At 34.5% G+C, this 16,017-nt stretch overlaps 1 protein-coding gene across 1 annotated transcript; it reads right to left on the bottom strand.

Moving 5' to 3' along the window:
- Nucleotides 1-253: 253 nt before the first annotated feature.
- Nucleotides 254-13,835, bottom strand: LOC127869657 (FMRFamide receptor-like). The gene is made up of 5 exons (XM_052412314.1): nt 13,346-13,835; nt 12,855-12,988; nt 1,723-1,808; nt 1,189-1,300; nt 254-319 (listed from the first exon to the last, which is right to left on the bottom strand). The coding sequence occupies exons 1-5, from the start codon at nt 13,824-13,826 to the stop codon at nt 254-256; spliced, it is 879 nt and encodes a 292-aa protein (XP_052268274.1). The 5' UTR covers nt 13,827-13,835.
- Between the last annotated feature and the right edge of the window lie 2,182 nt (nt 13,836-16,017).

Raw genomic sequence — 16,017 nt, 5'->3', positions numbered from 1 at the left:
TGTACTTCTTTTGGACCTCTTTTCATTGTCACTCAGCTAAATATTGGTTTGAAGTAAAATACAAACACAATCCTGGAAACAAAAAGGTTTTACCAGTGTTGTTATGTTTTGTATCGTATGCCTTTATTAATCAAACTACCTCAAGGAATGGTTCAAACTTGTAATGATCAATGAATTCATTAAATTAAGCATAACAGACAAATGAAAGGACATACACACAATATGAAGTAATCTAAGTTTTATAAATAAACGATCAGCCCTGGTCCAATTGGTACTGCTCCTGCTGCTTGTTGTGTTGTGTTGTATGCGATGTCTCTCTCTTAAACATGAAATCAGTCAAACATTCTTTATAAAAATATATGTTGACGATAATATGCAATATAAATATTCTTAATCAATCCAAAATCATGGAATAAGCGCATAAGACGCAGTGGGTAAAATATATGTAAAAAAACAGTATTCCAACGATCGAAAAGTGTTTCCTTTGAATAACTTCTTAGTTTAAAATGACTGAATTGAACTCGAATGCTCTACCAAATATTAGTTTCGAACAACCACTTTACTTCAAAATAGGGCCGATATGGGGCCGATATCTGCCCTTTGTCGATTAACGCCTTAGGTACTGCAATCATACAGTCAACATCATATATGTGTTCGATATGGGCATTTAAGCTTGGTATATATCAATTAATGCAGAACATCGGAGAGGATAAACTCATTGCATACTTGATCACTTACTAGAAAAAACACTAATGCAAACGCAATATAAACAATGTTTTATGCGATTGTATGTCTCAGAACATAGCATAGCATATAGCAACTTCCATTTAATCTTTGTCAATCGCGCAATTCTGCCAGTTTATCACATTTAACCACTATGTTATCGTATGCTAGTTTATTTCAACAAGATTTCATCAGCTGGCCGGCAAACGTTACAACGTTTAGCGTGCGATTTACAAAATGTGTACCTTTATTTACACCGGAATAAATATTCATGGGGATTGCGAAGGCATATTTGACACTTTACGTACATGATAAAGCTGATTAAGCGTTAATTAGAAGCTATGACTGCAGCAATGCGGCACTATGCCAAAAGATCTGGGAAGAAAAAAAGGGCCAATGGAGTGGACCCAGTGACTGGTCATACCCCTACCGAAAAAGGGCAACTTCAAGCTGTGCGAAAATTACCACACCATCAGCCTCATAAATCATCCCAACAAAGTCATGCTTCACATTTTCCTCGATCGACTGAAATGTTATGACAAGGAACTGCTGCCCGAGTAGCAGGCTGGATTCAGAGCTGAGAGGAACAAATTGGAACAAATTTTCAACTGAGAATCATCATGGAGAAACACTTGGAACACCACCGTGAGTTCTTTTACAACTTCATCGACTTTAAGAGCTTTTGAAAGCTTGATGATCTATTGCATGTTAACAGTTATCCAATAACTCAGAGAAGTACTTCTCAATGGACAGCAGGGGGTGGGGAAGAGTTCTTCTTCAGGACATCAGTGGGCGTCTGTCATAGATGCTCTCTTTTGTTCTGTTTAACCGTTTCTTTGAGAAGATAACGCACAATACTCTCCATATCCACCACACCTCTACCTCAATCGGTGGAAGAACCATTTCCAACTTCAGATTCGCTGATGAAATTGAGCTTATGGGACCGGCCGTGAACTCCAATATCTTACCAATTGACTTTATGAAAGAGAAGAAGCATACAGGATGGAGGCCAGCGATAGGAAGTGGAACATCATGGTGAACAGCACGACCAACCATAGTGCAAACATCACCATGGACGGCGGTAACTAGAAGAAGTGACCAGCTGTAAGTACTTTGGCGCAATGTTGTCAAAGGATGGGACTAGTACAGCTGAGGTCCGAATAAGAATTGGCGACCGCAGCGATATCCATACTGAGCTGGCTGTGAACAAGCAGTTCAATAAGTTTCCTCACCAAGTACAGATTCTGCAAGTCCGTTGTAGTCTCCTTCCTCCTCTACGGCTGTACATCCGCATCTCCTACACGGAGCAAAAGACGAACTACTACGTCCGGAACATAAGTGCAACACGTGTTGGTCCAAATGAGCCACTTCTTGCGACCGTCAATCGACGAAAGTTTGCTTGGTTTGGACACGTCGCTAAACGGTTCTCCGGACATGCTAGAGGAAGGTCGAAGTTGAGGTTTTAAAAAAAAGCTGGATTGACAATGTAAAAAGGTGGACATCCCTTTAGTGGATGAAATACTCTCAGCAGCACACAACAGACCTGACTGGGGGAGGACTTTTGTATCGTCGTCCCTCATTTCTCCCCCACCCCCAACGGCCACACCGGTCAAGTGAATGATGATATGACACTTGAATTTGACTAAAATCGTAAATGGAACACATTTCAAACTCGAAGATATGCGTCTTACGGACATATTTCCAAAGTTTATTTTGTATAAATAACGATGATTGTGTTTAACCTATTTTGATGATATATTATAATTGTTCCAATTATTTCAAACTAAAAATTGTTTCAACCTATCAAAATTGAGCATTTATAATGATAAAAAGATATATCTATTTTTGGTGATTTGCACAATATGTGTCATTATATTAAATTGCAGTATGGTCCACACATAAATGATTAAACTGATGAAGGAAGCGTCACACCGTCATTATGGAAATACCTTCAAAGGAAATAGCAATCAATGATAAGATCATTGCAAATTATTATGCAATCAAATGAAATAAAATAATAGCAACGTATTACTTGGTGATCTGACATTATGTTCACACAATGCAATTATTTCAGAAGCAATCGGTTCGTATGATATCTGACCACGTAATACCTTAGTACCAACCTAACTAAGAAGTGCGGTTCGTGTAAATTTACAGACATTTATCTTGATATTTAATACTCATATCGAAATTATATGTTTCATTCTGCATCAATCGCAGAGGTCCTCCGTGAAAGATTCTTATATCCCTACAGACATGTGCATAACATGTTAGCGGGTAAATCTAATGAACACTAACGCATAAATATTAAGTTTGGTTAATCTTAAGATTTTGCATGTGACATAAATCTTAGAAAATGAATATCATGATTTTTCATTATGTATTTTTATGCCAGACAATTACTGTTAAGGTCACACTCACTGCACACAGAAACGCCGCAAATGTTTCATGATAATATTTTTAAATTTTCATTTATTTTTATTCTGCGAGTTACTTCAACCATTTCATATAATACTGTTACGATTTAGCCATAGAAAGATGATCATCTTTAAAGGTCAAAGATAAATAACTTTCCCAGTGTTTCGGATAAAATCGTATACAACACATTTTTTCCAATAGCAGACGACTAACTTTAGTGGGTGCATTTAAAAGACGAAACATCTGTAACTAAGGAAAAACACCAAATGCACTTTTCTTAACAGTCGATAAAATTCTATATGTATATCTATATTCTATAAAACTCAATTACCGTAATCAGTGAACCTCTGTAACTAAGGAAACACATAAAATGCATTTGTTTTAATAGTTGATTTCCTTCGATATGTTTAGCATGCTATTTTAATTTATAACATGACCTACGCTCCAGGAGTGAAATAACATTATGCTCAATTTTGTTTATTACACGGGTGTTATTACACTAGTTATATAACTGTGAAATGACGTCATTTTTGTGACGAAATGACGTCATTATTCCAGCGAATTTCTTTTTTAAATAGAATCTTAGATTCGTGGTCATTTTGTATTGAATTTATTAAACTCGTCATCTAAATAAAGAAAACTCGACAAGCCTCGTTTGTATCTGTATTTAGATGACTCGTTTAATAAATTCAATACACAACGACCACTCATGCAAGATCCTATATGTTTTGTCACTTATCTGATTTCTGCATTGAGGCTAGAAATAACTCAATTACCGTAATCAGTATAGCAACATGCACTGCGGATGACATTTGTAGTCGACCATTATAAGACCATAACGTGTAAACAAATTACACACATTATCGCCAATCATTTCATTTAAGTAACGTTAAATCAGAAATCTCAGTTAATAGTCCCCTTTCCGAACATGCATTAGGGCAGCCATTGAATGTCGATTACGTTGATATATCATTAATATTTGATGGACATCAACAATGAGCCATAAGGTCAAAGAATAATACTCATCAGATTTCATCGGTGTTAAAATATCAACAAGGTTTTAGGTTTATAAAAATTTAGATAATAGTATAAGTGCAATAGTAAAAACATTTTTCAGGATACAAATAACAAACTAGATCTATTTAAGATATTAAAACAACCAAGCATGAGACGCAATATGTTTCGTATACTTGAATGACAAAGTTAAGAATTATATTATAAACAAGATGCGCGTTAAACACTAAGCCCCCCTCCCCATATATTTGTTCTTTGACCTTGATGGATGACCTTAACTTTTCACTACTCAAAATGTGCAGCTCCGTGAGATACACATGCATGTCAAATATCAAGTTGAAATCTTCAATATTGCAAAGTTATGGCCAATGTTAAAGTTGACGCAAACAAACCAACAAACAGACAGGGCAACAACATATCCCCCAGTATCGATTTGGGGACATACAAATAGTTTCCTTTGATTATCTGGGAGTAATTGGCAAATGAAATATATATTTTATTGAAAAACAATATTAATCTTAAAACGTAGACGCGTTTGCTGTATTGTTTACTTGGCATGTTTATTCCAATAAGATAACATTCCAAATACGACGCGCCTCGCCCGGTAATCTATAACAATTTAAAATCGGTTAAAGCATCATTAGTTTACAAATCGCTCCTCTTCATTCACCAATATTTATCAACAGCATGTATGCATGATATGTCCGCCTATTTCATAGAGGTAGACCATAAAACGCACTGTTAGTCGGTAACATGTGTTGCATCGGTTGTAGTCACGGGTGTTCGAGCAATTGTATATACAATAGCAAAATGTTCGTGTTGTTTATAACAAAACAATCTTCTGTTTACTGCAATTTCCCTTGTTGTGTTTGTGTTTGATTTTATTAATTTGTGTGCTTTATTTCTTTCATTTATCATGAAAACATAGTATATTTTACTTTTATTCATTTACATAAAAGCATACTGTAAGTTTTAAGTTCTGCCATTTACCCTGTTCGTGGAATATGCGTGTCGAGTAAAAAATCAAAAGAATCAACAATCGCGTAAATATGAAATTATTGCAATGCACGTCTATAAGAGCTTTGTGTTTAATTGTCTGCCATGCAAACTAGGCTCTAACTACAAACAACAGAGTGTCAAAACCACAAGAAATGTAACTTTTTTTACCATGACAATATTTATACTTAACTATAATGAGTAATCCATTACTAAAAGCATTCGTGTCTACGAACTTTAGATTGTTCCTTACCAAGCAGCTTATAAATAAAGCGAAAATGTTATAACCTATAAGCAGACAGACATATTCTAAGCCCCTTGCCTACAAGAAAAAGAAACGCACGCAGAACACATTTCTTATAGACATCTTTCAAATCACAGGTATAATGCAATCCTATTCAAATCTGTCCAATCATGACGATTAGATTTTTACGTATCATATAGTTTATGTACACGCGATAACTTTATTTCATTTACTAGTATATAAAACGCGTTTGAGCATAAAAAGTATTATCTTTATCACACACGAAATAGTTTTCAGTAAAATAAATTCATTTACTTCCAATACCACTAGTGTTCTTAAAAATGCAGCGAAATATTTTCGGTGCACAGGGGTTTAAATGATATTGCTTAGAAATATTTGATTATTGTTAGAACCTCTTCGTAAATGAAACGTTTTACTGCTAGAAAGATTTCCGCCGATGTCATACTAACTCAGCTTGCGTCATGAGCGCATTATGCCATACTTACTAGCGTTGGTAATATTTGTATCGTTAGTTTGTGCTTTGATAACAAAAAAAAACAAAATATAATTGAATTTAAATTTAATAAAAGAAAACTGTGCATTTTACTCAAATAATATAGCTAATTTTGGCGCAGGAATTGAACTCCCAAATCTGACAGCACTTGCTATTTCATAGTTTGATCGTGTAATGTTATAAAAAGCGGTTCTCTTTTGATAATTAAATCATGTTATGTGTATGTAAGCAAACAAACAATTGTTTTACCATATCAAATTATTTTCATCAGATGCAGTGTTAATATTACTTTGCTATCAACGACTAAATGTTAACTATATATTTGCCGATATCATTATTCAATCAGAATACGCGATTGCTCGTAGCGACTCCTAAAGTCATGTGGTGATGCAGTGGCCTATATACAAGCGGGCAGCCAATACCGCTTAAGGTGGGTTCCCACTGCCGATCCGATCAACTCGATCATCCAGATCACTGAAATTTCCCGACCAAACCCGACCAAGCTCGACTAAAAAGGGTATACACGACTTCTTCTCGACCTTTTGTCGATAACACACGACCCCCCACACGACTCGTTCACGACGGCCACTCAACTATCTTTCCGATTTCCGCTCGATCATCTCGACCTATGAGCGAGCCCTTTACGATCTCAGCTCGACCAAGTGGACTTCAACTAGATCGCCACCAGATCTTCACAAGACCAGATCGTGATGGTCGTACTACAGTCGTACAAAGTCGCGAACGGTCGTGTATTGAAACTTTGAGAATTAAAACTTCAAACATTGTTGTTCACTTATCACTTTAATTATTATGGAGATTGAACAAGTACAGTTGTGGGCCAGATGGTTAGAGCTCCAGAGAGACAGGGCCATGGCTGTATTAGATTTAGAGGAGGAGGAAGGTGTTCTTCCACTAGCTCAATTTGACGTGTAGGTGGTTCATTCCTATCTTCCCGTGGGGATACAGTTACTTCAGTCTCTGCGACTGTAGATTTACCACTAGTTTTACTAGTTTTAGCAGTATCAGCCGCCTTTTTTCCCTTTCTTGGCATCTTTGAATGTTTACTCGTCCGATTTTAAGAAGGTAATGAGAGACATGCACGACGTTTTGAACGTGAGTTTTGCTTTAGTGACATGAGCTCGTGTATGGTCGAATAGCAATCGGGAAGTGATCGTTTACGGTCGAGTAGCCGTCGGGTAGCAGTCTAGTACATATGTACATCAAATCGAATTGAGGTCGAGTGGATCGTGTTGCGATTTAAAATAACACGGGTAGAGGTCGAGCGGATCGGGTACAGATCGTGTAAAAGATGTCAATCCGATCGCCACACGATTGCTTTACGATCAACTCGATCTTCTACTCGACTAATACACGACCACTTCCCGAGCGCTTCTCGATCCATTTCCTACTCGACCGCTACTCGATATTTTTTGACATGTCAAAAAATCTCGGGTAGGAAGCCCGACCAATGCCGACCTACCCGACCGCCCCCGATTACTCATGCCGACCGAACCAGACCAGTACCCGACCGCTTGGTCAGGCTTGATCGAGTTGATCTGATCGGCAGTGGGAATCCAGCTTTATTTCTCGCCATTACTGACCGCTTTATAATAAAATTGTGTTTAAATCGTCCGTAAAAGAACGCTGTCGGCAAAATACATGATGTGCATGGATATACAGCTGGGTTAACAAATTACTTACACATGCATAGTTTGCCACAACAGCAACAACACTTATATGGTTTGAAAACTATATTGTGCTAAAATTAACATCTATATTCTTATCAATAAAAATACATTTGAGCAATGTGGTAGAAAAACTAACACAGGCGTAACAATATCCTCTAAAATTCCTTTTTTTCATACAAACAACGATATTTTAAAATGTATAGAATTCTACCATAGAATCCACACGAAGAAAAAATATATTCTGTTACTAAAGCTAAAATAATTATGGTGTTATTTGCTAATGCATAGTTGACAAATTGTTCCGAAAAATCATGAATGGCTTTTCTTTATGATCTCATTAGGACGGCTATTGTGTATAAAGCCGGTGTTTTATAGCCAATACTTCTGTTAACTTGTCTGAAATCGAAAGCTTAACTTCAGTGATATCTCCTAGTGTTTTAAGACTTGCATTGACCCAATAAGCTCAATTTACAGCGGTACTCATGTATCATGTCTATCCGGTCTTTTCAGACTGAGCGAAATATTATTATGCTATTGAGTTGTTTTTATTCGATATGTTTACTGCTGTAAATCCAATGTGTAGTTTTAATTAATAATATGCATATTATGCAAGTCAAAAACAATGTGATAAATAATTTAAAATAAATTATTGTAAGTGTAAGGTAAAGAAGACTATATATGAACGCTGATTTATTTAACGTCGCATTATATCATTGTTTATTCATAATTACAAACTCTCAATACTGTTGGACAAACCAATGATGATGTAATTGTCAATTTCGGTATCGTTGTAATATACGCTGTCCTGCTTGGGTCTGTATTATTGTAGGTAAAAGCTTAGCATGTTCTGTATAATTGTAGCCATGTGCAGCATGCGTTCAACAATCATTGTACTATAGTCATGGATATATTGTTGATATAGAGAAGTCCACTTTTGTGTCCCATCCATTATAGATGGGCCGTGCTCTGTGAAAAAGGGGTTTAATGCATGTGCGTTAAGTGTCGTCCCAGATTAGACTGTGAAGTCCGCACAGGCTAATCAGGGACAACACTTTCCGCCTTAACTTGAAATTGCTAAGAAGAGACTTTCTTGAAACGAAAAATGTCATACAAGCGGAAAGTGTCGTCCCCGATTAGCCTGTTCGTACTGCACTGGCTAATCTGGGACGACACTTAACGCACATGCATTAAACCCCCTTATTCAAAGAGCACGGCTCATGTTTTTGATGTAAAAGCATGAAAAGAAAGCAGCATTCTGTGTCTACGACTCGATGTGTAAGTCGTTTAAAAAACTAAACGTAATGGAACATTAATTGAAAAACAATAATAGCTATCCAGTCATTAATTCTGTCATCGTGTATCGTGTTAAACAAGATACAGTTTACAGAATAATTTCCTTAAATAACGACATTTAAAGTACAGTTTATGTCGGCGCAGTATTGTTTAACACATTAGTATTAATAAAAGCGTGAACAGATAACAATCCAAAAATGAAAGTTTTTCGTAGTTGGGATATATTGCGAGACATTTAACACTTAGTGTTATTTACTCTATAATAATTAAATGATAATTGTTCAACCTAAACTATGTTTACAGTAGTTTTTTTGTATTTTTCAAATATATGAACAGTTTTAAAATTTTCATATGAACGATCCTTTTTTATCACAATAAGGCAATAATTAAGTATAAATACAATAAAAGATCCCAAAATTAGAACCTCTGAATTGTTGATTGACGGTCGAATATGTGTCATCATATGATTTTCTGTTTTTGTAAAAAACACAGAGTATTAATGAACATATTTTCACAACACAAAACACCTTTGTAATAATTTTTATTTCAATGCAATAAGTTATAAAATATTATACTGAGAATCTGTGTCTGCTCATATAACGCGTTTGATTAAAAAGCAATTGGTTCGCATGCAAATCAACAACGAATTAGCAAATTTAAAAAACTGATCGTATTTATTTACATAAAATTCACTTCATATTCAAGACGTAATATTTTAAGCGTGTGTTAATGATTGTAATTTCAGAATACATATTTGAGGTCCTTATTTTAAATGTCTCATCAAAATGCAGAGTCAATAAATCATAAATTAGTAAGTAAATTAATTGATTTGAACGAGTTTTTAATTACTTATAGTTGATAATTATAATGATTTCACATGGAATTTTAATCTCAGTACAATTATAAAGTGATTCAATTACATATATAAATATCACATACATTTCTTGATAAATTCAACGATTACTTTGTAATGAAACGTTGTCAATGTTTCCACATAAAATGTTTTTTGATTTAATTCAAGATATTCCCCCCATTTCAAATACATATATTTATAATCTGATAGCACGATGGTAATCCTATAACGCGGAAAAGACAATCATTCCCAATTCCAAAGTAAGAGCGCTTTAAGTAAAACGTTTATTTTTCATAACAAGTATTACGAATTTAAAAAAGACGATAGCATTTGCTACTAACGAAAATAGCATAACCTTATTTCTCTTGATAATCCTCGAACAGTTAAGCATTATGTTTATGTGAAATATATTTTCTTTTTAAGCTTTATTATTATTTTTTAAATTTATGTTTGCTCTGTTGCGAAATCTTCCCAGTAAATATGTGTAACAGTAAACATCTTGTTATGGGTGACACATGTAGTCCAACATTACAAAATAAGAACGTTTTAAGCAAACCACATTTTTTTCCCTCACGTCAAAACAGGAGATACAGTTAATTGCCTCATTTAGTCCTGAATTATTTTAGAGCTGATTGTAAGAATACTAGTCGAAATGTGTGTCATAAACCAGGAAGATATTTAAAAAATGATATAAGAAGTTATACACTTTCGAGAATCAGACTCAATATTTTGTACGTAGATTTAAAACAAAGTTAACTATTTCGATATAATAATGTTATTATCTAAGAGTAATTGTAACTGAAAAAATATCATCTTCTGAAATACAATTATATTGTAAAACGAAGACACCTCTGCTGTATAATATACGGGCATGTGTTTTCAATGAAGATAACATTTCAAATATGACATGCCTAACCCAATAATTCGAAAAACGATTGTCATTAGATTATGTCAGTGTATAGTACAATCAACTTTCGCAGTTTAAAATCGTGTTAAAATGATTATAATGCAAATAGTTTCATAAACCAAGACGAAATTCAACAATTGATCTTAAATTCCAAATATTCAAGCAATAAACTCAACTTATAATCTGCAATAGCATATTTATTAAACCAATCAATTTATAAATATTTTAGTTTTCTATGATATATTAGAGTAATTGAAATTGGCTAAATGCAAAAATATATCGTACTGAAATACAATGTTATTGATATAGATAGAGGCTCAGCTTTATATTTGAAAGGAAATTTGTTTTCAATTAAGATAACATTCAAACTATTAGATGCCTGTTGCTGCTAATAAATTGAAACGTCGTTTACAAATCTTACAAAAAACTCTTCCTTTACAATTCTTGCCCTTCGATGCACAAGTGCGTAAAAGATACAAAACTATTATTTATACGACTATGTTCAAATGGTTAACCATTTTAGCACTGATGGTCGGAAAAATTTGGTTATTACAATATTGATTTAGCTTATCGTAGACAACATTTAAGAAATATAACACACTGCAAAAAACATGCTATACTTTCGAAAAAATATTATAAACATTAGGTCAATAAAGTACCAGTTAAAAGAATTGAGAAAAAAAGCTCGAGGCTAATGCTCTCTCTTCCATCAGTTGATACTGCTGATAAGGTATATCAAAGACCTATAGTAAGCTATAGGTCTTTTAGTATATACGCATGTTACTACAACGTACATACATGTCAAATAATGAATAATTTGGAATATAAGTAGGTATTCTACACTCGCAACTATTTGCTTTCGATAATTTAAGTAACAGTTCTAAACTTTCAGCACGTGTACAAGCACACGTTTAATAGGATTTTGTTTTCATGCAAATGACTTTCATTTTACTGTTCATGTTTTGTTATTAATTAATTTCAAAGAAAACCGCAATTCTGAAATTTCGGCCATTTACCGAATACGTAAAATCTGCGTTTCAAGTCTGAACTAAGAATCAACAAATGAATAAGTTCCTATGGATATATATATATCATCGTTTCAATATTACATATACTCGCAGTAGATGTTTAGGAGAGCATTCCGCTTAAATGTCCGCAATGAGTAGTAACCTGTAACGACTTATTATTTATTTTTTCTTTTCATATGGCTAAAATGTATATTTTTTATTCTGATAAAATCAATTTAAACAATAGAATGGTAAATATAATTAAATTGAATCCACAAAACCAATAATATTCAAATATTACAACCCCTTCATTACTCTAATAAACGTTGCTGAGTAAGTATTCTTGCACTGGAAAAAGAACGAGGAACTATTAACATGTAATGAAAATCTTGTTTGTTTTCGTGTATGATTATTATTTGATGTCGTTATATTTAATACGCTGAACAGAAAGAGACGCCGTATCCTACAAACACTTCAATGTCAGTTATTTTCAGCGCACTTTGCTATCTGCATAACAACCATCACTTGATTATGTATGATGTCTGATATCACGACACAATGCACAGATTTACGTCTTTTTGCTCTTCTTCTTGCATACATATTATGATAAATAAGAAAATTCAAAATAGTCTAACAAATCAAAGTTAGGCAACAAAACAGGAGCCATTGTCACAATTCGTTCCACAAGTAGTTTGTCAAAACTTAAATACATTTCAGAATGTTATTCCGATGAGAATGCTCCTTTTGTGTTTTATGTATGTTTGAATCCTGCAATCATGTAAAGAACTGATTTATGTCAGTTTCTATTTTTGCCAATTATCACATATTAAATAGCCATAAACAGACCAATCGATTATTAAACTGTTTTGTCACTATGAACTTAACGTACTTGAACCAGTTTTTTCTTGAGTCGGCACATTGTCTGCACCTGATCATGCAATCCTGCTTAAATACTAGTCCACCATGAGGAACTAAGTGTAGATCACACTACTGCCTTTCCAACACATCACGTGCGTCGTCGTCCTTGATCAACAGACATCTCGCGCTTTTCAACGTACATGTTCCATCTAACTCATCGTCTGAATAGTAAGCAGTCCTGGTTGAAAATGTTTTCATTTGGGTGCCACTATGAGAACACATCGCCTTACAGGGATTTACAGGCCGCTTACACAGAAATTTAAATGTTTTGAAAAGTACCTTTCGGAACTTTCGACCAACTGCTGTGTAGATGAGGAAGTTAACAGACGAGTTCAATTCAAACAATGTGTTGCTAACACAAATCCACTTTGTCAACACGTTTTGACCAAGAAACCAGAACTGGGCAACAAGACCTGGCGTTTGGCACAAAATGAAGACAACGACGATCAAAAACAGTACAATGCTCATATTTGTTTCACTGTTCTCCTTCGGGGTTGGCAATATGGTTGATGTCGATTCCGATCGTCTTCGGCGCATGCGCATTAACTCAATGATTAACAACGTGTTCAAGATACCAAGAAGTACCAAAGGTATAATGTAAATAATAACCATGTAGGCATACACAGCATAGTACTGTTCATAACCCTCAGTTTTACCAAAAATTGTAGTTACAATAGTAAAACAGTCAATAGTATTTTCAATGCATGGTGTGACACTGATCGCAAAGCATCGAGGTATATTATAAACAATTGCAATAAAGGAAATACTACCGATCAGAATGAAAGCATTTCTCTTGTTGCAGACATGAACGGCTTTGAACGGATGACAAATTGCAATATAACGTTCAATAGAAACTGCCACAGTCACCCAGACGTTGATGAATTGCAGCGTCATAACAATGTAATTTACGGGCGTGTACATATACGGGTAAATAACGTGAGTAAAGTAGTGCATTTCGGGGTTTTGTGGATATAATTGCGTTATGGAAATTATGGACAATCCAAGGATACATCCGATTATAATACCGGTGTCTGTGACAACAAGAACTCGTAAGAAGTACATTGTAGTAGACTTCATTTCGATCCTAAAGAGCACAATAATGGTCAGAAGGTTTCCGATGAAGCCAATAACACCGATGATGGGTATGATGATGCCCCAGAAGACGAACATGAGTTGCGTCTGGCCATTGTCCTGCAAGTACTCATTGCCTACGGAGATGTTCACCTTCAGATTGAGCTCGGAGACAGGCATTCTGGGAGTTCTTCGCCTAGACTGGAAGATAGTATGGCCTCCCGGAACGGTAGTGATGGGGCGACTTTGAATACTTCGTTGGTAACATCACCTATAAAATGTAATTAAGTATATTACACTGAAATGTACATATTTTTGTAGTGATAAAACATGTAACAAAATGTTTGGTTGTAGATGAGGTATACGTTTAAACCATGATTGGTTGTTTGTATTACAAACCCTATCATTTGAATTAGATTTCTTAATACGATAAATGCTTTAGCGAATTTCATAGATAGACTTAAAATGTACAAGCATTTGAGCGTAAAGATGTAAAGTATGCTTTTACAGTGTATGTAAAGATATAAATACATCTCTGGATTTTTTTTAGTTTTATTATTCGAACAGATAGGAGCCGCGACCCGGGAAAACGGACTTACTGCATGTGCGTAAAGTATGATCCTAGATAAGCATGTATAGTCCGCGCAGGTTAATCAGAAAGGACACTCTCTGATGTTATGGAATGTTTTGTGTTATCTAACCTGCACAGGCTAACCTGGGACGACACTGTACGCACGTGAATTTAGGACGTTTTACCCGAGCGCGGCTCTTATATTTGTTATACCATTGCAAGTTTGGTATTGGAAAAATCGAAAAGTGGTATATCCCCATACAAAAATTTCTATAGTATTAACATGTACAACAATCGTATGAGAAATTCCTTATTAATTCAGCCACTGAAATTAGAGACAAACTTATATTTGTGTATTCGAATATTTGAGCTTTCAGTATTCAAACAACAATGGTCAGTGTTTTACTAATTTGCTTTTCTAAAATATACGCATGCTAACTTAATTAATAAATGCACGTTGATAGCAATAACACAATCAAAATAAACACAATAATGTTATTAGTAATACTATTGGAAACATGAACCACAACACAATCGGACACCTAAAATACGACACTTAAGTACAACTTATCATAACTATTTGTGTTATTCTTAATTCCTTAGTAACAAATTAAATTAAAGCTGTTATCATTGTTAATATTTGTACACACAAAAACTTGCTCATCAACGCTGTGTTATGTTACTTAAATACAGTTAAAAACATGATCCGGAACAAAATAGGTCTAACTATTAATATAACACTTACGTAAAATGTATCATAAATGTTCCTTAATCGTTTCGTAACAAATAAAAACGAGACTGTTATCATACCAAGTGTCCAACTAAAAGTGTCTTCTTGACGCGGTTTAATGCCTCCGTGTCATTGCAAATAAAGATCCAATAAAAACGGAACACATTAATGGAGCATTATGGTAAAACATGTATAAATGTGGCATACAGGGTAAAATTCTTTGGATTGTTCGGGATATGTATAAAAAAGTTAAATCTTGTGTTAAGTCATTGTCTTCATATTCTGACTATTTTTCATATGCAGTGGGGCTTCGTAAGGGGGAGGTTATGTCCCCTTTATTATTTTCTTTGTTTGTAGAAGATCTCGAGTTGTTTTTACAAAATGATGTACAGTCCGGATTGCATATTGATGACATTGTCTTGATTTTACTGTTATTTGCTGATGATATGGCCATTGTAGGTAAATCGCCAGACGAAATTCAAAATCATTTAGATAACCTACATTATTATTGCAATGTTTAGGGATTAAAAGTAAATACAGAGAAAACAAAGATTATGGTATTTCGGAAAAGAGGCGGATTATTGGCCAATGAAAAGACGACCTACAATGGACATGTCATTCAAGTAGTGAACGATTTTAATTATCAAGGAGTGGTTTTTAATTATACTGGGAGTTTTACATTGAATCAGGAACACCTAACGGGTAAGGCATTAAAAGCAATGAATATCTTATTATCTAAATGTCATGACTATGATTTAAAGCCCAAAATACTTTGTCAACTATTTGACGCTTTTGTTGGTTCCATTTTAAACTATGCCTCGGAAGTTTGGGGCTATACTAAATCTAAGGAATCCATTTGAAATTTTGTAAACGATTATTAAAGGTTAAACTTCACACGTGTAATGCATGTGTTTATGGTGAGCTGGGTAGATATCCCATGTATATAAATAGATATGTACGTGTCATTAAATATTAGTTTAATACACGTAGATCTAAAAATATCATTATTAAAACTGTATATAACTTGACCGTTTCAGATTACCACAAAGGCTGTCATAATTGGATATTTA

The sequence above is a fragment of the Dreissena polymorpha genome, chromosome 2, assembly GCF_020536995.1.
Source record: "Dreissena polymorpha isolate Duluth1 chromosome 2, UMN_Dpol_1.0, whole genome shotgun sequence".
Lineage (NCBI taxonomy): Eukaryota > Metazoa > Mollusca > Bivalvia > Myida > Dreissenidae > Dreissena > Dreissena polymorpha.
Note: the sequence above shows the minus strand (reverse complement) of the source record. Positions and strands in the feature narration are given on the sequence as shown.